Raw genomic sequence first — 22,799 nt, 5'->3', positions numbered from 1 at the left:
AAACAAATAGTGCCTAAACATCCTAATAAAAATGATGACCCAAAATCTACAAGGTGCTCCTTCATTTTTGCAGCCTATGTATGAGCCAAGTAGCACACTAGGGCCACACGTGGGAGATTTCCTCCAAAAAAAAAAAACATTGCAGAACTTGGGTCATTTTAAGTTGCATTTTTCTGATAGCTCATCCTGTTATTGAGAAAAAAAAATGAGTTAGCAAGCTTCTTAAATGCAGTTTAAATACTTGAGAATCTGTCCTGGCATGGAGAAAAGAAAAAAAAAAAAAAAAGATGGCCACACCAGCCTCTTAGACTCCTAATGCATACTAGCGGTCGGTCGGTGAACTTTGACTGACCAGTGCTACCCATGCAAGTCTGAGCAGCATGTAGGTTTCACACAGCTGAGAATCTCGCATTAGTTTGGAGCGTTGCGAGACTCACAAAAATGTGCGCAGATATGATCTCCATGGTTTTGAATGGCGTTATATACATGAGCATGGCATGTCCTAGTTTTTCACGTTCCTCGGGACACATGGCCCATTGTTTCCAATGGGACAGTGATTGAAAACAATGGGAAACTCTGGTCGATCCTCTAACGCACTGGAGGATCACTACCTCACAGAAGTGATGGGAGAAGTTTATTTACTAGAAAACGCACGGTGGTGAGAGCGATAATCGGGCCGAATTTCTCAGCCTGATTTCAGACTCACCCGTGTGCAAGTAGCCTTAGCCTACCAATGCATACCATTTACAGTATGCATCAGTTAATCAGAGAAGCAGTTCAGCTATCTTTATTTCTCCAGGCCCTGATGGTCACGTTAAGCGTATGTTCCCACGTAGCAAAAAACAGTGCAAATTGTCCGCAATGAACAATCTACACCAAAATTCACATAGAAAACCGTGACAGATACGTCAAATCCGCACTAATGGTGCAGCGTGACAAATTTTTTTGTTGGGGTTTTGATGCAGGTTGACCACAATAGACAATCCGCCCCATTTTCTACCATGAGGGAACATAACCTAAAGACTGCAATTTTAACCCCTTTAACCCTCCAGTCATGAACTCAAAGTTTTTGTGCATGAATACCTACAGGGGATAATTTCCCGCTGCTTCTTTTACTCAGATCCCGCTCGTCGGCTGCTTTCTAGCTCATCTCTATTAGGACAGAGCTGTGATCCATGACCAGTTACGCTACAGACAAGCAGAGATCAGGTGTACAGAAGGTGGGGTGTAATATACTTGGCAAAGGGAGTCAGATCTGCAGTAATACTGCCATTTAACCAGTTGTACACAGCACAGTATATAGTACGCAGGAAATTTGGGACTGCTGGACGACAATACTACATGTCTGTCAATTAGCAACGGTACTAGTGACATGTAATATTGCCAACCAGCAGAACGAATTTTATTGTGTCAAATACAGTGGTGCCTTGGGTTAAGGGTTTAATTCATTCCGTGACGGAGCTCTTAATCCAAAACACTCGTAAGCCATTGAAATGAATGGAAAAGCCATTTATCCGTTCTGGATCGCGAAGCTCTCCCACTGATTTCAATGGGGATGACGTTGCCCCATTGAAAGCAATAGGACACCGGCACCCCTGCAGTGAATTTCAGGGAAGGGCTTTAAATAAAAGCCCTTCCCTGAAAATCATCCCTAGCTGTAGTAAAAAACATATACTCACCTGCCTGCCGGGGCTCAGACGCGGCTAGCCGCCACTTGTTCTCCCTGCACTGCTCTGAAGCTTTTCAGCAGGCTGGGATTAAAGATACAGGAAGAAAAAGCAGCGGCTAGACACACCTGAGCCACGGCAGCCAGGTGAGTGTGTGTGTGTATATCTATCTATCTTTTACTACCGCTAGGGAAGATTTTCAGAGAAGGGCTTTTATTTAAAGCCCTTCCCAAAAAACCACTGCAGGGGTTGCACGCAGGCCATTGGTTTCAATGGGGCCACCGGCAGCAGCGGTGGCCCCCTTGAGAGCAAGGCTCTTAACCCAAGTTTTTGCTCTTAAATCAGAACAAAAATTCGGGAGAGAGCCTGCTCTCAAGTCAAAAAGCTTGGAAGCTGAGACACTCTTAACCCAAGGTATCACTGTACTGTAGTGTGTGCAAACTGGTAAAAGACAAGGGGAGTCCGATCTACAGTAATACTGCCCAGTACACTACACCCCAGACTGCCGCTGGCTTCACCGCAGTTACACTTCCAGGCCCAGCTCCATCATACCAGGAATGCAGTCCTGGCACAGGGCACTGTACCAGGATGTCAGCAGCACTCCACAGTTAGATTGGCCATTGTTCTTCACATACCTCATATATCAGCACAGTGCCTCAGTCTGTTCCCTGGCTGAATGCAGTACTCTATGTGTCACCGTTTGACCCCATCGGGATCTGGATCTCGCTTGCTTGCTCAAAGGGAGTCTGCCAGGTTGCTTATTCTGTACAAGCTGCAGGCATGTTATAGAGCGGGAGGAACTGATCAGACTGTATAGGGAAAGATTCAGTAGAACTTGTGCTTTATTCATTTATATATCTGTTTATTCTGAGCTGACCAGTCCAATGGGTGGTCCTATCAGTGATTGACAGCTGTGTGTAAGGCTGTACATAGAGGGACAGCTGTCAACAGATAGGACCGCCCATTGGACTGTTCAGCTCAGAAAGTGCAGATATATAAATGAATTAAATACAAGTAAGGCTACATGCACATGGACACATTTTCCATCCGATATTTTTTTTATTTTACTGAAAAATCAGTCTGAAAATTGCATGGGTTAAATGCACACAGGGTTTTTTTTTGTTTGTTTTTTTTAACAGACTGATAGTCTAAGGAAAAAAATATCTTAGCATGTCCAATTTTCAGATGAGAATAACACAATTCACTGCAGTGTTCAGCCCATCAGGAAACGCATGGATGAGATGTCCACGTGCTGTCCAATCAGTTGCGCCCAAGAAGATCAAGCATAACATTAACTTTCATATGCAAGTAGCCTTATACTGCATCTTGACCCATAAAGCTATATGAACTTGTATTTTATTCATTTAAAGCTTTGCTCATTTTGAGCTGAACAGTCCAGTGGGCAGAGCTATGAGTGACTAACAACCTTCCCTACATGAACAGTCGTACACATATATGGAAAGGCTGAAGAGCATTTCATTAAAGGAAAAAGAAGGAGGAGAAAAAAAATAAAACATGGTTAAGTACTAAACCCCCTTGTAAAAGAAAGCACACTAACCTTCCAAAAGCATTGAGAAGGGCCACGATTTCCTGGCGCTTCAAGTGGAACCCGTATGACGGTCTGGTATCTGCTATGCTCCGAATCTGGTTTTCTGAAAAAAGGATTTTCAGCGCTGTACCCAATCCCTGAGTCTGTGAGATTGAGAATTTTAAAAAATATAAGCTAAAAAATGATTTCAAACAAGAGTGCTCTATGTTTAACCGATCATTGCCAAGCAATTCTAGAAGAAAAAGAATAAACTCCTGCAGCAACGTATAGGGATGCCACAGACATGCACATGCATTACAATCAGTTTTTCATGCACGGAGATCAAACACAGGCATTTGACATTTATAAACCAGAGGCAGCATCTGTATACTACATCCCATTAGCCCATCATACATTTGGAAATGAACTTTTTAAAATCTCGCAGCATATGCAAATTAGGCTTGAACGGTATAGTGGGCACACCCAGACCGTTTTAGCCATCCTCCGTGTAATCCATCTTTCAGCCAGAGTGATGTAGATGATGCCTACATCATCCATAGGTCAGCATAGATGCCATTGCCTCTGAAGTCATGGCCCTTTTACACAAGACTATTATTGTTCTCCCGCAAGGTTTTAGACGATAATCGTCCCGTGTAACAGCATGCTGAAACTGGACTGGACGAGAATCATCCAATTGTTCACTTTTAAGCAGCTTAAAATCCGAACACATCGTTCAGTGTCAACGGCTTCTGCTTACAGTGAATGGAGAGGGGCGGGGGGGAGAGAACTCTCCTCCAGCCGCCGCACCTCCCTGTTGGCTGTGCTGTGAGCGATCCTCGCTCCTGTGCAAAGCGAGCAGCAGAGGAAAGAGTGTCAGGCATCGTTTGCCCAACACTCGTTATGTGTAAAAGGGCCCTCTGAAAGGCGCCAGCACGTGCACAGAAGAGCCTAACAACTCAGACAGTTTCAATTTAATCTGCATACAACACGGAATGGTTTAAAAGGTTGATTTTGAGAGGTTTAATGTGCTAATAGGGCATAATACATTTAGAAAGCCATCCTCTTGCCAGATAACTTGCTGACGTTGGTTTGTAAGGTTTAAACCTTCGATAGGTTCCCTTAAAAAGTTGCTTTGTAGCAAATTGCTTAGAAGGGGTTGTCAGGCCTTAAAAATGAGGGGGAGGAAGAAGAGGGGAAAAAAAAAAAAAAAGTTTTCCCATCACAGAAAACAAGCAAGCTTATACTCACATGTCTTGGAACAGCCCAGTGACATCATGTTTACAGACTGCAGCAGCCTGTGTATGGGACACAATCACAGACCTTAGCACATCTGAGGACTGTGACTGGCTGCAGCAGCCTGTAAATAAAGACTGAGCACAGAGCAAGGAGAATATAAGCTTGTTTGTCATTTTCTCTTTTTGTATTTTTTTTTTTTTTTATTCTCTCGAAGACCACCGTTAATTTTTAATTTCAGAAGCGTTGAGCCAGTTTGGTTGAGAACATAGACATAGCCTTTAAATGTAAAAACCCAATTATACCAGAGCGCTCCATATGTCAGATCACCCACCTGCAGCTTCCCCCAAAGCCGACATTTAAAGCAGCCAACACAATCCATTATCCTTGAGATGTTTCGGAAATGCTGCCGGAATTCCTCCTGAAAGAAAAGGGATAAAACGGCTTTAAGTGCAGAGAAAATACAATGAATAATAACCACGGATTTACCAGTCATCATTAATGAAACACTACAGAATGAGATGGGACAACTAAGACCGGGACAACCATTTAGATTCTGCCATTTCTACCAATAAAGAACAGACTCCACAGTGCAGCTGCCCATCTATCCAAACATAGAACTGTAAATTCTATTACATGTGTGCAGATCACTGACTGATGATCACAGCACCATTAACGGTTAAGCCATCCAGCTGATACACCATGGTCCTGAATAGAATGACAGAATTACAGCAAAGACTGACACACAGGCAAAGAAGTAGGAGAGGAGGAGTGGGGTTATGGCTGTAATGTTGTATAACAAGCCAGATTTATAAATCATTCTATGGCCTCCGGCACACTAGCAAATTTGGGTTCGTATGCTGTCTATGTTAATTCACGGACAGCACATGTGCCCATTATTGGGCTATGGAGCTATGCACATGATCGATGGTCCGGGTGGGAAAAAAAAAAAAAACTCATTGCATGTCCCATTCTTGTCTGTATCACAGATGAGAATTAGCACATGCAAACGCGTGATCCATCAGTGCATCAGACACACGGATAGGTGTCAGATGCAAGCTGCGGACATGCGGCAAATGTGACGGAGGCCTATGGCTGTAGAAAGCCAAGCACCTCAGCGCTGAAAGGCACAGTAGAACAACTAAGATTTCAGCTTATTCTCTATATTTTAGTCGGGTAATGCGGTTTCATTGTGTTTACCTTTAATCTGTCAGCCTGCTTCTTATCCCCAGCAAAAAGTGAGTTTTCATCGAAGTGCAGAGGGAAATCTCTACAAGAAATCAAGTCATTTATACAATTTCAGGATATATAGCTATGGAATATTCTGTAGTTATACAAGTAAAATCCAATAATCTGATACCTAAGACACTCCTAATGAAGACCCTTATCCTGTACATATGCTATAGTTAAGCATCGGGTCAAGTATCTGGAAAGGTTTAGCTTGCAAAATATAAGACTGAAATGAGTGCAGAGGGATCAGCCCTATTCTCATCTGCACAAGGAAAGACTAGAAGCAATGGGATGAAACTGAAAGGGAGGAGATGCAAATTAGATATTTGATCACCCTCATTGTCAGAAAGTTTTTTCTATGAGTGGAACAGGTTACCACGGGAGGTGGGGCGTTCTCCTTCAATGGAAGTGTTCAAACAGAGGCTGGACAAATATCTGTCTGGGATGATTTAGTGAATCCTGCACTGAGCAGGGGGTTGGACCCGATGACCCTGGAGGTCCCTTCCAACTCTACTATTCTAAGATCCTATAAGCACACCAGTGTTCCCTGGACCTCACTACTGGACTGCACTTCATGTACATAATACCCTGTAGAATTCTGATGAGGGCGGTAAAAGCACAAGCTATATAATGGTTATAGAGCATAGTAAAGCCAGCAGTGATATGGGACTTACTTGGCATCATGGAGGATATCAAGCAGAAGTTCCTTCGTTTTCAGGTCTTGCGTTTTGTTTCCCGTATACAGAAAATAAGACTGCCGCTCGAAGAAGGGCAACACCTTGGAGATTGCTCGAAGTTCAATCAGATAAATAAAGTACAAGTTTTTCAGCCTCCTCGGGCCTTCATTCTGGGTATGTCCAGCATCAAAGCGGGTCTTGAATTCGGAGGTATTGTGGCCCCAGATTTTATCCATCCACGTGTCTATGCAAAAACATGGAACAGAGAGCAATCACAGAATGTATTAAGAGTGGACTGTGTGGGCAAAAGAACCTGAACTGAGTGACTGTTAGCTGTGAAACAAATCCAGCTTAGGTTAGTGGTACACTAGCATATAAAAACTCATCCCAGTTGTATCTGCAAAAAAAAAAAAAAAAACTTTTTTTTATCTAAATACATGTAAACTTCCATCTGCCATCCATATATAGTCTGTATCTGTTTTTCTTACTTCAGTATGCCAATTTTTTTTTTTTTATTTATTTTCTGAATGCACCAATTCTTTTTTTTCTGCATCTTGAAATATTGACAGCACATTAATTGTATCCAAGTGCTCTCCATTTTGTTCATTAACTTGAATGGGCAAGTTTTATCCTAAAATCACATCAGAATAGTACATGCCATGAGTTTCTCACATTCTAGGTCACGGTGTTAGAAAACTCATGTGTCCTGCCACATGGACAGCACACGGCCACATATTAGAGTACAGCCAATTTTGTTTATTTTTATTTTTTTTAGTTCTCGTGCTATCTTAAATAAAAAAATAAATAAATAAAACACTAAGGCTGGGTTCACACAGGGTGGAATTTCGCCGCGGCAAATCCGCCCGCGGCCGCTAATCTCGGGATTAGCCAGCCATGTGGACGAGATTTCTCAGAAATCTCGTCCACACGGGACGGCCAATCCGCTGCGGTAAGTCCGGCCGCAGCCGCGGTTTCAGAATATGCAGCACGTCCATTCTTTTTTGCATTCCGCTCTATGGGTGCGGCGGCCGCAGCGGAAGAGCGAGCGGCCGGGCCGCTTCAAAGCCGCCGCGGGGTTTTCCGCGGCGGTTCTCCCAGCGGAAATCTTGCGGTTTTTGCTGCGGCTAAAACGCGAGATTTCCGACGGGAATCCGCCCCGTGTGAACCCAGGCTTAATGTGCCATTAACCTCAGCAGCACTGCCTAATGGAGACTGTAGCAGTCTAATTTACATACTGCCACTCAACAGGCTTGTGTAGCTGCTCTGTGCCTCCCACATGCTTTACACTGCAGCTCAGTGTGCTCAGATTGCCTCCAGTATAATAGCACAAGCTCAGCAGGATATCATTGGATGGAGAGCAGATTTTCATCCAGAATATACATTACAAGTAACTCTGGGCCCAAAAGGTAAAATCTTTAAAAGGGGACTTTTCAATATTATGTGCAGTAAGTTATCAGTACCTGATAAAATGTGGCTATAGAGCTAGGGGTACAACTGAGGGGTCACGGGCCCGGGTCCACTTTGTGATTCTGAGCTAAAAGTTTTTCTTCTAGCAACTGAATATGTTAAAATAACTGAAGAGTGAAAATGGTCTACATTGCAGTAGTGATGACGTGCCATACCAGCATGTGCCCACTGCAGCTAGTCACTGCCGAAAGTGATGCCAGCATGTACAGCATGTGACCGCTGCAGGCATCACTCGTGTGAGGTTAACAGAGACCTAGTGTACATCATCTTTACCTTGCAGCAAATATCTTGCACTGAGATGAATATTGATGCTGGCATGCAGTCCTGAAATAAGCCTGTAGAAAGCCCTCTTCTCAACACACAGACCTGAGGGAGACAGAAATAAACCAACAAAAATAAAAAAACTTTCCATCTTAAGACAAAAACAAGTCAGCCACTCCTATAATCCATATTATATATTAATAACTGGAGCTAAAGGACTGCCTCAGGGCTTTAATACAGTTTAAAGGGCGGTCTCAAATGGGTTATTTGGGCATTTCTCCCTATTGAGGATTTACAGAAATCAGTGGACAACCATTGTTTTTAAAAGGGAACTAAGTATTCACTGTGTAATTCTCCAGGTAATCAAAGATCATCACTCTGGTCCCGTTTCAGTAAACAGATAGAGACAACCTCTTTACCTATGGGACATGGCTGCACTGGTTGTATGAATAGTAGGGGTCGTTCAATACCTCCAACAGTCAGTAGAAAGAAAGCCCTTTCACTGCAGTACGTAAGGGCCACACTACACGGAGAGATAAACTGGAACGAGCAAACTTGGCATGCATTGATACTGAATAAGAATCAGGTTGTTTTGATCATTCCATTGAACACAACCACGCCTCCAGTCATCCCTTCTACCATTTTGCCTTCTACTCAAATAGTTACAACACCCATTTGCATGAAGCATTTTCAGCAGGCTAATTATTTTTAGGTCTGCTTGAAAGATCAAATTAGCAATCTAAAGATTTATTGCTGATTATTCGCTTGCTGCACAGTTGTACACCTGTCAATTATCATGTGAACCACTGGATCTAACGATTATTTGAATGACAACTGTATGGTTCAGGTAGCAGGCTCAAGGTTGACTCAGCCTCCCATCCTTCCGAGGTCGGTAAAATGAGCACCCAGCTTAAGGGTGGATTCACACGAACGTATAACGGCTCGGTTTTCACGCCGAGCCGATATAAGTCGTCCTCATCTGCAATGGGGGGGGGGGGGGGGGAATGGAAGAGCCAGGAGCAGGAACTGAGCTCCCGCCCCCTCTCTGCCTCCTCTCCACCCCTCTGCACTATTTGCGATGAAAGGCGGGGCTAAATTATGCGAATTAGTCCCGCCCTGTCCCTCATTGCAAATAGTGCAGAGGGGCGGAGAGGAGGCAGAGAGGGGGCGGGAGCTCAGTTCCTGCTCCTGGCTCTTCCATCCTCCCCCCCCCCTGCACACGAGGACGGCGTATATCGGCTTGGCGTGAAAACCGAGCCGATATACGTACGTGTGAATGCACCCTAAGGCCCATTTACACGGCCCGATGATCGCTCAAAGGACAGTGAGTGACAGCTTTGAGCGATCATTTTACATAAAATATTACGTAGCTACTCAAGAGCAATTAAGTGTGCAAATGAAGCCTTAGCTGAAAGCAGCTAATAGTCCGAAGGCTCTTATCTGTGCTCAGATCCTTTGTTCTCCAGCGGGAAACAATGCTATCAGCACTCCCCGTGGAGAACTGCTGATAAGGCTGAAGGACGATTTTTCGATTTTTAGGTTGACCTGAATTTAATGATCAGCTAGCAGTGCACGAAAAGCGCCCAGTGGGCGCCCATTTAGATACAATGATTATCGCTAAAACGATCGTCTTTTAGCTCCATGTAAATGAGCCTTTAGTGGCAGAGTAAAAAATAAATTACCTGAAAGCGCTGCGGAATAAGTTGGCGCTATGCAAACAACAGGATTTATTTATTTGTGCCGTGTAAAAGGGCCCTAAGGGTACCACGAGCTGCTGCCCAACTATCATTCTTGTGCTTTAAGGTACCTTTACATGGGGCAATTAAAAACTGGAAACAGCAAATTTGGGCGATAATCGTTCTGTGTATAAGCAGCCGCCGACAGGGCACTGAGCGAGAAATCACTCACCTGTCAGTCTCTTGGTTATTAGCAGAACTAAAAAGTGATCGTTGGGCCGTGTAAATAGGAGCTAATGTTTATTTACTGTGAATGGAGGTGGCCATTCTAGTGAGGCAGTAGTCTGTGGGATGGCAGTCGGGCGCTTATGTAAATGAAGGCAGAGCGGCCAGGAATCGTTCCAGCTGCCCATATCCATTCACAGTAAAAAGGAGTCGCTCAAACACTGAGTGGCTCCTGTCTACATGACCCGACAGTCTCTCGGTTTTCAGTTCTGTTCAAAACCAGGCAACTCCTACAGGTGAGCAATTTCTCGCTAAGGTGCCCCATCAGCAGCCACATATACACAGGGCAATTATCACTTAAAATTCAGTTTTCAGAGAGAATTCGCGTGTTAATCACCCCATGTAAAGGTACCTTAACATAAACTACTACAGTAGTAGGTTTAGTTATCTTGAGGTTTAATGCTTTTTGACAACTTTCTGAGCCACAGTTTGTTTATCCTTCCAATTGCTTTACAATGGGTTTGTGGTGTTAATATAAAAGAAAACAATTATTTAATGGCTTACATCACAGAAAGTGATCGCCCACAAGTTAAACTTTCCTTCATCGGTCTGTCAGTCTACCTGTATTTACTATAGCATTCAAGCCAATGGAGCCAAGCCTGCAGCAATACAGCTGCTGCTCATATTTTCCACTGAAGGATGTGAATACCAGATTTTGGACCCCCACCAATAGCCTATACATACTTTATCCCAATGGTGCACAAATCATGTTAAATTCTTTAAAAAAAACACTTTGAATTCATAAGCTTCAATTACAGTATATTAACTGTAGCAAAATTTAGAGGACCTACCTTCCAACCAGCTGTAGAACATGGTCTCTGCAAAATACCAGAAGAATCGGTTATATAGATAAACTAGTAACCGGGCTATAATCAGGTACTCCAACAACATATGCTTATTAATCCTTCTAGAGCACATGTGTCAAACACAAGGCCCGCGGGCCGAATCCGGCCCGCTGCCTCGTTTCATGTGGCCCGCGGCGTGCCGACGCTGCTCACCACTAAGCTATTACCAGCTGGAGTGCTGCAGCTCCCCGCTGGCATATTAACATTTTTCACAACACTTCTGCCCTATTCAGCAATTCCAGCAACCTGATTGGTTGCTTGGTGAATCAGCCAACCCAAACAACCAATCAGGCTGCTGGAACTGCTGAATAAGCAGAAGTGATGTGGAAAATGTTAATATGTGAGCGGAGGGGAAGCAGCGCAGACAGCAAGGAGGAGGTAAGTATGTGGTTTAGGGGGGATTAATGGTATTAATGGTTGCTGCTGGGGGGGGGTAATGGTGACTGCTGAGAGGGGGGGGTTAATGGTGACTGCTGAGAGGGGGGGGTTAATGGTGACTGCTGAGAGGGGGGGGGGTTAATGGTGGCTGCTGAGAGGGGGGGGTTAATGGTGACTGCTGAGAGGGGGGGGGGGGTTAATGGTGGCTGCTGAGAGGGGGGGGGGGTTAATGGTGACTGCTGAGAGGGGGGGGTTAATGGTGACTGCTGAGAGGGGGGGGTTAATGGTGACTGCTGAGAGGGGGGGGTTAATGGTGACTGCTGAGAGGGGGGGGTTAATGGTGACTGCTGAGAGGGGGGGGTTAATGGTGACTGCTGAGGGGGGGGGGGTTAATGGTGGCTGCTGAGAGGGGGGGGGGTTAATGGTGGCTGCTGAGAGGGGGGGGGGGTTAATGGTGGCTGCTGAGAGGGGGGGGGTTAATGGTGGCTGCTGAGAGGGGGGGGGGTTAATGGTGGCTGCTGAGAGGGGGGGGGTTAATGGTGGCTGCTGAGAGGGGGGGGTTAATGGTGGCTGCTGAGAGGGGGGGGGTTAATGGTGGCTGCTGAGAGGGGGGGGTTAATGGTGGCTGCTGAGAGGGGGGGGGTTAATGGTGGCTGCTGAGAGGGGGGGGGGTTAATGGTGGCTGCTGAGAGGGGGGGGGTTAATGGTGGCTGCTGAGAGGGGGGGGGGTTAATGGTGGCTGCTGAGAGGGGGGGGGTTAATGGTGGCTGCTGAGAGGGGGGGGGGTTAATGGTGGCTGCTGAGAGGGGGAGTTAATGGTGGCTGCTGAGAGGGGGAGTTAATGGTGGCTGCTGAGAGGGGGAGTTAATGGTGGCTGCTGAGAGGGGGAGTTAATGGTGGCTGCTGAGAGGGGGAGTTAATGGTGGCTGCTGAGAGGGGGAGTTAATGGTGGCTGCTGAGAGGGGGAGTTAATGGTGGCTGCTGAGAGGGGGGGTTAATGGTGGCTGCTGAAAGGGGGGGGTTAATGGTGGCTGCTGAAAGGGGGGGGTTAATGGTGGCTGCTGAAAGGGGGGGGTTAATGGTGGCTGCTGAAAGGGGGGGGTTAATGGTGGCTGCTGAAAGGGGGGGGGTTAATGGTGGCTGCTGAAAGGGGGGGGGTTAATGGTGGCTGCTGAAAGGGGGGGGTTAATGGTGGCTGCTGAAAGGGGGGGGTTAATGGTGGCTGCTGAAAGGGGGGGGGTTAATGGTGGCTGCTGAAAGGGGGGGGGTTAATGGTGGCTGCTGAAAGGGGGGGGTTAATGGTGGCTGCTGAAAGGGGGGGGGTTAATGGTGGCTGCTGAAAGGGGGGGGGTAATGGTGGCTGCTGAAAGGGGGGGGGTAATGGTGGCTGCTGAAAGGGGGGGGGGTTAATGGTGGCTGCTGAAAGGGGGGGGGTTAATGGTGGCTGCTAAGGGGGGGTTAATGGTGGCTGCTGAGAGGGGGGGGGTTAATGGTGGCTGCTGAGAGGGGGGGGTTAATGGTGGCTGCTGAGAGGGGGGGTTAATGGTAGCTACAGGGGGGGGTTAATGGTGGCTGCTGGAGGAGGGGGGTAAATGGTGGCTGAGGGGGGGGGTTAATGGTGGCTGAGGGGGGGTTAATGGTGGCTGCTGAGAGGGGGGGGGTTAATGGTGGCTGGGGGGGGGGGTTAATGGTGGCTGCTGAGGGGGGGGGGATAATGGTGGCTGCTGAGGGGGGGGGGGATAATGGTGGCTGCTGAGGGGGGGGGGGATAATGGTGGCTGCTGGGGGGGTCACTATTAGGGCTTGTTCACATGGGTATTTCGGTAGCACAAATACGCTGTGTATTTGCGCAATCAAAAATTGCTAATGCCTGCATATTTGGGCACGGAAAAAAGAACGCAGATGGGCCCACTGAGATGGTGCCCAAATATGCAGTGAATACACAGGTTTCCTGCGCATTCACCACATATTTGCGCGGCCCATTCACTTCAATGGCCTATTGGGGTGCGTAGTACGCAACAAAATAGGTCATGCTGTGTGAAAATGTACATCATGTGACTGAACTCACTGAAATCAATGGCTTCTATTCACTGCATATTATGTACGCAAATACGCTTGTGTGAACAGGCCATTACTATACTGTCTTACAATCGGCCCTTTGAAGGTCACCATAAGCCCGATGTGGCCCTCAGTGAAAATGAGTTTGACACCCCTGTTCTAGAGCTTGCAATCAACGCAGTAAATCATGCTGATGGTACAGTTTTGTGTCCTCCAACTTCATATAGTAAAGTGATATAAAACAATAAGTCTCATGGGCAATATGGTCACTAAGGGGTTAATGTGCCACAAAACGACAAACTATTTTGCGTCTTAAGGTCCAAGCGATTTACATAGTCGCATTACAAGAGCCATAACTTGTTCACATAGCCGTATGAGGACTTGCTTTTTTTGTGGAACAAGTTGTATTTTTTTAACAGCACCACAGCACATATAATGTATTGTATGACGTATATATATATTTTTTCATCATTTAGTAAAAATAACAGTTTTCTTACAAGGATCAAAAAGATTATTGTTTTTTTTTTTTTTTAAAGTTTCCACTCCTTTAGCACCTCAAGAATACTTTTTTAAAGAGCAATTGAATCTGCATCAATGCATCGTAAGACCCATATCATCATTTTGCAGGCAATGGAGATATGTGAGGTCTTGTTTTTTGTTTTTTTTTGCAGGAAGTTAGGCCTCATGTCCACTAGAAAAATACGATCAGCAAAGATTTCTGCTGTAGATGCACTGCGGGTAACCATTAATTAGATTTTTTATTGCTTGGGGGAAATCATAAGCAATGAGTTGCATGGAGCCCATGCGCGTGTGATCAGCAGTAAAATGGAGCATGCTGCATTTTCTTCTCCGCCCGTGAAATCTGCAAATCAAATTAAATCAGATCCGCGGGTGTTAAATTCAGTTTAATTGACCGCGGATAGCCAATGATTCCCTATGGGCAAATCTGACTGCAGATCTCACCCGCAAAAACACGCAGATTTGCTAATTCTATTTTGCTAGTGGACATGAGGCCTTACAGTTATTATTGGTACCAGTTTGAGCTACATGTGACTTTAGGATTGCTTTTTATTGTGTTTTTTAGGAGACCACCAAAAAAAAGGCAATTCTGACATTACTTTTTTGAATTATTTTAAATAAAGAGATAACATTTTTATTGTTTGGGTCATCACAAACTTAGTAAAAAAAAACAGCACATAATTGGTATTACCAAGACTATAACTGCACCCTATTAACCCCTTTAGTGGCACGCCTGGAAGGAACATTTCCTAAAAAAAAAAAAAAATCTGTTGAAGTGTGCTGAAGAAGACTACCTAAACCAACCACTGAAGGGGTTAAACTCTGCCGGAGGCGAGGTTTAGTAGGCCGAGTTACATAGCAGACATGGAGGCCTTTGCCAGGCCTATGGCTGTCATGGGAACCCACTGGTACCTTACAATCTAACTGTGGGGTGCCAACAGCTGACAGAGACTCTCCCACCCTCCCTCCATCATCTGCTTACATGCTGCAGTTACCATTAATTGTGGCATTTAAGGAGTTAAACTGCCAGGATCTAAGGTTCCTCTGCTACTGGTGGTTAGAACAGGAGCCTCTGGCAGTTGTCAGCCAAGCATAGCCTTAAAAAGATGTTTGTGCAGGTTTAAAGCCCATTAGTGACAGCCATAAAATGGCATATTGGCGGTCACTAAGGGGTTAATGCATTACTCAGGACTTCGCACACATTAAAAAAGGTCAAGTAATCCAAGTGCACACAGTTTATGCTGAATTCGTTGGATTTCAAAAGTGAATGCGTCACGTGATCAACAAGTATCAATCTACCAGGTTCATAATGGAACACAATGTTTCAAAATATTACTTCCAGATACAATTAGACGCCCGGTAGGAAGAAAGCCGTGACTACTTTTCCTACTATTCCTTGGAGTTTATTTAGGGGAGTCCTATTTCTGCTCAGTCTTCTGTTCCTTGTCACGCAACATTCCAGATTAAGGGATGGTGGGCCAGTTCAAACAGACCTCTGCTCAGATCTTAGCAGATGCCTCTGGAAAGTACGTTCAGTATGAAAATGATTATATTCTCCTTACCGTCATTTTCACCTGAAAGACAAAAAAAAAAGAAACACAACTAAATCAAATAGTGCCACATAATAAGAGGTTACAAGCAAGTATCATTCTACTGGTCGCTGCATAACAGACATCTCCTAAAACAATGGCCATCACCCAAGAGCTTCTTGCCTCACACCATACTGGGTGTCTATCCAGAAAACGTTATAATATATGATTAGTGACGTCTGCACCCGTATGACCAGATTGGCTGCCGCTGGAGCAGTCACCCTATTTTCTCAGCTACGCAGTGGTACATTTCCATGTCCAGACAAAATGACTATGTAGGACTCTAGGTAACAGTATGTTAGGCTGAATGAAGGCAATGTCTATCTAGTTTAGCCCGTTTTAATCTCCCCCTCGTTAGTCCAGAGGAAGGAAAAAAAAAAAAAAAAAACAGTGCGACAATTAGGTGACTAGCCTTTCACAAACAGTAATTACAGTCATACAGATTCCCTCCCATCTTCCCCAGAAAAAGACATAGAACAATAACTTCATATAACGTGACAATTCTATTAAAGCTACCCTCCGGTTTCTGGACAGAACTGTCCAGAAACGGGAGGAGGAGGGAGTATATTATGTCTTGTTTTCAGTCATTCAACATGGCCGACGCAATCTTCAGACTACATAATCTCCCAATACATTAGTAATGTTAGGACAGCTTCACACAGACATATCCATGCGTGCAATAAGCAGCAAATAGAACCCATTGATATTTCAATGGATTCATTAACGTGCACATATTTTTCGGACGCGCAAAAAAAAAAAAAAAAAAAAATTAGAGCATGCCTTTATCTTTCTGAGCATTTGCATGTCAAAAGGTCCCTATAGAAGTCAGTAGGGCTACGCAAATGCACTTGCAATACGCAACAACACACACAGTCTGCGGCAGCACAACGATGCAGTAGAAAAAGAAAAAACAAAACTCTTATTCCTTCTTTTCAGAGCATTGCTGCAATGGTTCTACCAGTATACCACCAGTCTTTGACCAGCATCGGTGGTATACTGGTTGAAACGTTGCAGCCATGCTCTGAAATGGAGGAATAAAGTTTTTCACTTTTCTTCTGCACTGTTGTGCTGCCGCAGACTAAGTGTCTCTTATGGGTTATCTTGGAACTCTAGTCCAGGTTCCCTTTTTGTGGTTTTGCACTGCTGGATCCCGCCCTGTGGGCAATATATGGGTGCTGCTTGTGCAACTCTTTCCTCTGCAATACGCTACGAGATGTTTAGAGCACTGCGTAATACCACTGGAAAAAGAACACATCTGCAACTAATTAGCCATGTCAATCCGTATATAGTTGGCCATGCACAAATGAACATGCCGTGCAGGCAGAAGATGGACAGTAAGATACGCCAACACGTGTGCAAAAAAAGCCTTATTCGCAGAACAAAAAAGTTGAACTAAGATGTGCGCAGTTGCATTTACACCATGTAAAGCTGCTCTAAGGCCTCATGTCCACGGGGAACATCAGGCCCGCTACGGGTTCTCCATGGAGAATCCGCAGCGTGTCCCTCCTGCCCCGCGGACATGAGGACGGAAATTAGAATAACCTCACCTGCTGCGGGCCGTGCGTGTCTTCCCTTCTTCGCAGGCCGGATCTTCTTTCTTGGGCCCGGCGGATGTGCCCAGCACGCCGGCTGCGTGCCGCACGCATCGCCAGGCCGAAGAAAGAAGATCCAGCCGCGAAGAAGGGAAGACACGCACGGCCCGCAGCAGGTGAGTTTATTCTTATTTTAGGTCTCCCGCTGATCCGGATGGCTTCCATAGGCTTTAATAGAAGCCTGCGGGAGCCGTCCGTGCCGGAGACTCGCACGAAAATGGAGCATGTCCATTTATTTTCCCGCACGCGGATCCACGCATGACGGGAAAAATGACATCCGCAGGTATTTAACTACCTGCGGGTGTCTAATGCATCCCTATGGGGCGCGGATCCGCGTGCGGGAGAAACACTGCGGATTTTAAATAAACATTTCCCAGTGGACATGAGGCCTTAGACTACCAATGCATGTGAGAACTAATCATGTGACCAGTAGTGGCTGATTGTAGAGAAATTTTGTACCAAAACCAGAGGGTCGCTTTAATGGGATTGTATTAATTTAAATAGGAAAACTTATCCTGGCCTGTGCCTAGATAGGTAATCTGTCAGCCATGAAGTCTCCATCCTCTTATAACATCATACAATATATAAGGCCTCAGGTACAAGCAGCTATTCTAAGAGTGGTTAGCGTTTCCATACCGACCAATCAGATCACGGTTTACATTTTAAAACCTGCTTTGAAAAACCTGAAAGCTTGAATCCGATTGGTTGCTATTGGCAACACTTACAGGGTTTCTTAGAACAGTGATTAGGCCAGAGGCCTATTGAGAGTGATCCCATATTTACCTCGTCCAGATGCCAGAGGATTCAATGGCCGCTTTACTGCTTTCGGCCTGCAAAAAGTAAAATAAAAATATCAGACATGTTGAATAAATCTGTCATTTAGTGGCAGGTAATATCATATTTGCTGACATTTGAATCATCATTGACATGGTTTTAATCTCTACTCCCATAAAAATCATAAAAGCACACATTCTGGACGCACACCTATAGTGCATTACTACAGGCATGGTCGGGGTAGGTGATGCAAGGGCAGGAGGACTGACTGTTTTGGCAGGCCTTTACAAGGCAGGTCAGTTGCAGAAAATATGAAGTATCTGCTAGAAATTTGCAGCACAAGAACCAGACCAAATGCTGCAGTCTGTCATCGATTTCACTCTTTGCATATTGAAGGATGCAATCTGCAATGAAAATCCACAGCGTTAATGGGCATCCTGTGGATTTAGGGTCTGTACGGCATACAGATGAGATCTGTTAAACCTCATGCACTGCGCTGCCATTATAAACGCTGTTGATTTGGAGCACGGAAACCCCACAGGGGACCTGCCTGACAGAACACGTCCTACGGGGATAGTCACACGTCACGGAGATGCGGAGGATCCTCCGCAGTACAACATTTACAGTACAGGCAAGCAGGGATGAGACCTCCAGAAGTGTCACCGCACGCTGCAGAAGAGGGAAATGGATGGGTGATGCAGATTATAAATCCACAGCCTGCCAATTATTATGCTGCAGATTTTCAGAACGGTTTTCCCTTCTACAAATGAGGGGTAAAAGCCACAGCAAAATCCCCAGGGAACAGATTTTGCAATAGATCTGCAAAACAATCTCTAACATATGACATTACTATTCCGCTTCCTTTACAAAAACTTTCAGGTGGTTTTTGTATCCTAAACATCGCATTTAATAAAAAAATATTTTTTTTACAATAAACTGATGTTTGCAGATGCACACCAGTGAGGTGGATTTCCCTCTGCAAAATAAAATCTGCATCCATTCAGTTACATGTGAACGTACGCTCAGGCCTGAGTCACATGAGCGTATTTGCGCCTGAAAAATTTGCACACAGTACGCAGAAGATGGGTTCTATTGATGGGTTCCTGCACAAGTGTGTATTCTGCGCGCCCACTTGCGTCATGCTCTCCCCCCCCCCCCCCCCCCATGCGCAAATGTGCAGAAAAAGAACACATCTTGATCTCATTAAACTGATTGGCCATTTCAATAGCTGAGAGCATCAGTGTGCGATTTTCTGCGCGCGCAAAAATACAATACAAAAAGTGCCGTTACACACGCGAACATGCGATACACAAAAACATGTTCAAATCTGCATACACACGTGAAACAGGCCTTAGGCCGCCTGCAGACGGCTGGGTCAGTTCCCGCTGTGAGAATTCTCGCAGTGAGATGCGGACCCATGCCCCTGCACAGCCCTGCGGCTCACCCGCTACGTGCCAGCTGTCGCCATAAAACACAGAGGGTGCTCGTCTTTAGGGTCACCACGGGTTTGTGAACGACCAAGAGGCTAACAAGCCTTTTCCTTGCAATTTGAGCAAGCTATAGATCCAACACTTGTGTACCATTTAAAAAGAATAAAAGCACTGGCTTTTCTGCCACATGTGGTCTAGACAATAAAGTCACGGTTAAAAAAAAACAAAAAAACACACTTCCTAAACATGCTGTGTGTCTGAAAACACCAATAAGAGCTCAATCACAGGGACAAATATCGCCTGCATATTACGAGGTGCGAAAAGCTGATCGATTTGTATTGGGCCACTCACACTTGCTTTTTATTGACACATGTGGGGGGGGGGGGGGGACGGAAAAAAAAAAAAAACATGCAGCATGTCCCATATAGATGCAGAAAATGCACCAATATAGGCTATGGGGACTTAACATATGCAGCAAATACATGCGCATTTACTGCGTCTATCATGCGTGTCGAAATGAAGACCACAGGCAGCAGTGGAAAAGTCGTCTGGTATATGGATTGAAATAAAGCCATATGTCCTGGTCAAGAAAACGCTTTGAGGACTTCCGTTTGCACCCTGTATGCTGCCCCGTCTGTAAAGGTTGGTCTGGTCCTATAGGGATGAAGAGTCCACATCCTGCAGGGAGCATGCATTCTAGCCCTAGTGTGTGTTGTGTCCCCCCACCCCCCACCCCACTGCTTGAATTGGGGTATTGCGGAGGGCTGCTGTCTAACTTCGTACCGTTTGCTGCATGAAAATACACAGATAATACACAAAACACATACGCCTGTGTGAGGGAGCCCTAGTGCCATCATCCCTCATCCTTCCACATTTTGGCAGATGGTAAAAGATGACCGTTCGTTAAGTAATATACTGAGAAGTTACGTAATATAGCAAATAGCAAATCAATGAGTTAAGTCTTAAACGCTGAAAACAGTAGCTAGAAAGCCAGCCGTGTTATCTATACAACTCCTTTTATCAGGTTAATTAGAAGCCACATAATGGCTATTCTGTATCAGCAACGGAAATTGCAGTAGTATACTTATTCTGCTATGGTAGCCATTGGCTCAGATAAGAACTAAGAACATTAGCCTAGGGCTCAGGCGGATTTTTTAAAGTTGCTCACAAGGCATCTTTCAGCCCCCCTTGCCCTCCCAACACTGAATTGTACTAATGGCAGTTCCGCTGCCACTCTCTGGCAGCTCCTGGCACCATGAAGCCCAGAGCAAAGCCATGTGTGCCAATCTTATGGGCCTGCATTACAGCAGAATGGTAGAGCATGGCAGGGAACTCAGTGGTAAACTACATACATTAGCAGTCTGGTTATCTGGCACTTGGCAGCAGGAAAGTTCTGGCTCTGCTGATGAATATCAAGACAACTTTTCATCCAGAGGAAACCCCCGGTGAGCCGTAGTCCTGTTCGGAATGGTTGCTACATCTTTATCGTAAGCAGTTACATAACGGCAGACAGAACTCCATTTCTGCCAGATGTTGCAGAGCTTGAGCTTCCTGTGATATAGTGTATATGGAAGTAACAGGTGAAGTCCTATTGGCTGCAGTAGCCTCATCCAAGCCACTCGAGGGGCAGCCAGCATTGTGTAACTATGCCCCAACCAACTTAGGAAGTCCGCTGAAACTAGCAACTTCTGCATTTCTAAAAAGGTTTCTATATACTTCTAGTTTAAATATAGTAATCTTGTGAATGCTATGAAACGCACAGTATATCTGCCAGAGATGTTCTGCAGACCGAGAGCATTACCCTAACACTACCATATCCAAGAACAGAAGCAATAACCACATTAAAGTCCAGCTTTAGGAATAGAGATTAGTAGCATTTTCCAAGGATATTCACTATAATGGACCAACCATGTGGCATGATGCTGTACCAACACCTCTGCCACTTGTTTATAGCCAGTGGTGGGCATTATTGTAGCTGGATCCTGTTGATCGAACATTACTGGCATTTCCTACCAATATCTACCATAAAACTACCTCCACAGTACCGTCGTTCTAGCAATCATTGATGGTCTCAGTATCAATGGTCCCAGAAGGACACTGGCTTCCACACAACATAAAGGGACCCTTCACTCCCCCGAATAAGCTCTATAAATCCACCTGCAAGGACCCTAGCCATCCGCCACAAGGTACCCATCTCAACAAGGATGACCCCATGCCTGTCACAACAAAATCCCTATAGAGTCCCAACGAGATTCATCTAAGCATATAGCATCAGGGTGTGAGCCAACTATATAATACTGGCGTATCTCCCTCAAAAGGAGATTAAAGAGATCGAAGACATAGAAGTACAATATTAAGGCTGACGACAGTCTAGCTGGCCTCATGCAGCCAAACCACAGCTACTTGCCATCTCACCACTTGAACAAAAGTATCATACATGTTGAAATCCAACTGCCCGATCTTTCCTTCCTTTAAATACCTACCATGGGGGGGGGGGGGGGGGGATATAGGGGGAAGGGTTTAGCCAACATTCATCTAAAGTATATGGCCATGTGTAGGGACTAGAGGAACATTTACTATTACTGTGGGTGTAAATGGTGAAGGAAAAGTTTCAGGTCGAAAGTTAGTTCAAGATAAAGTCAAGGATTTACAAAGTAACTCAACTCAAAATGAGAATGTGACCAGATGCGGCTGCAGTACTTCATGGTGAAGTTACCTAGCCTCAGCAAGAGGCTTTATTGAAGGGGAGGTTCGCAAACTTTTTGTAGTAGGACGGCTGCAGTCCACAGGCATAGACCGAATTATATGGACATGGATCATGAGATTTCCATACAACAAATATGTCAATAGGAAAGAAAGGGTCTTTATTTTTGCCCTTCCTGTTGATTGAGAGTTTGTTACTTTATTTGATTTGGATGGATGCCCCTTTTATGCAGTTTTATGTTTATTTCATTAAGCAAACAAGAGTTACCAAGCAGAGCACACACTAGGCAAACTTAGAAAGGCCAACATTAAATGTGCTCATATTTAACCACTTAGGGACCAGAGTGTTCGGAACACTAGTTTGTTTCAGTCAGTCATTTTCATATGTAACACAGATCATCTCTGGTCAATGAGGCAACTATGGCACCAACCTGCTCTTGCTAAATTGCAGGAGCCTTAATCCCATACCATAAATTTACAAAAGGCACAGTTCGAAAGCACAGGAACACGCAGCAAGTGGTCCTAAACGGGTCAACAATGAAAATTCAGATATATAAAGGCTGAAATATTAAAAAAAATATATATAAACTAAACTAATGTAGAGTCAGTTCTTTTTAGGGTAGAGAAACCATCACCCTATGGAAACTAGGCACCTACAGTATGGTCCCAAGAACCCTGAATTGAAGGGGCTTCAAAAATCACCCAGCGTATTGTACAGATCTGTATAGCAGCACCCATTGGGGCTGGTCTTTAGTTTTATATTCGGAATCACCAATGTTCTACCCCTTACCCTAAGGGCTACATGAGGTATAATTTCTCTTAAAATGGCACCACACAGAGTGCCCCCGAGGCTAAATATGAAATAGTAGAGACTCTGAAGTCATCCAG

The 22,799-nt window shown here is 45.1% G+C and overlaps 1 protein-coding gene across 1 annotated transcript in view; it reads right to left on the bottom strand.

The window, feature by feature from the left end:
* Positions 1–22,799, bottom strand: part of ERO1A (endoplasmic reticulum oxidoreductase 1 alpha) — a 51,555-nt gene that overhangs the window by 4,979 nt on the left and 23,777 nt on the right. Inside the window, exons 8-15 of the mRNA XM_066608010.1 lie at positions 17,788–17,834; positions 15,386–15,397; positions 10,816–10,842; positions 8,076–8,168; positions 6,333–6,579; positions 5,629–5,698; positions 4,763–4,849; positions 3,226–3,359 (exon numbers count right to left, since the gene is read on the bottom strand). Coding sequence (XP_066464107.1) covers positions 3,226–3,359; positions 4,763–4,849; positions 5,629–5,698; positions 6,333–6,579; positions 8,076–8,168; positions 10,816–10,842; positions 15,386–15,397; positions 17,788–17,834 — 717 coding nt within the window. The remainder of the gene's footprint in view (positions 1–3,225; positions 3,360–4,762; positions 4,850–5,628; positions 5,699–6,332; positions 6,580–8,075; positions 8,169–10,815; positions 10,843–15,385; positions 15,398–17,787; positions 17,835–22,799) is intronic.

Source organism: Eleutherodactylus coqui, chromosome 6, assembly GCF_035609145.1.
Source record: "Eleutherodactylus coqui strain aEleCoq1 chromosome 6, aEleCoq1.hap1, whole genome shotgun sequence".
In the NCBI taxonomy this organism is placed as follows: domain Eukaryota; kingdom Metazoa; phylum Chordata; class Amphibia; order Anura; family Eleutherodactylidae; genus Eleutherodactylus; species Eleutherodactylus coqui.
This window is presented reverse-complemented; position numbering and strand designations above follow the sequence as displayed.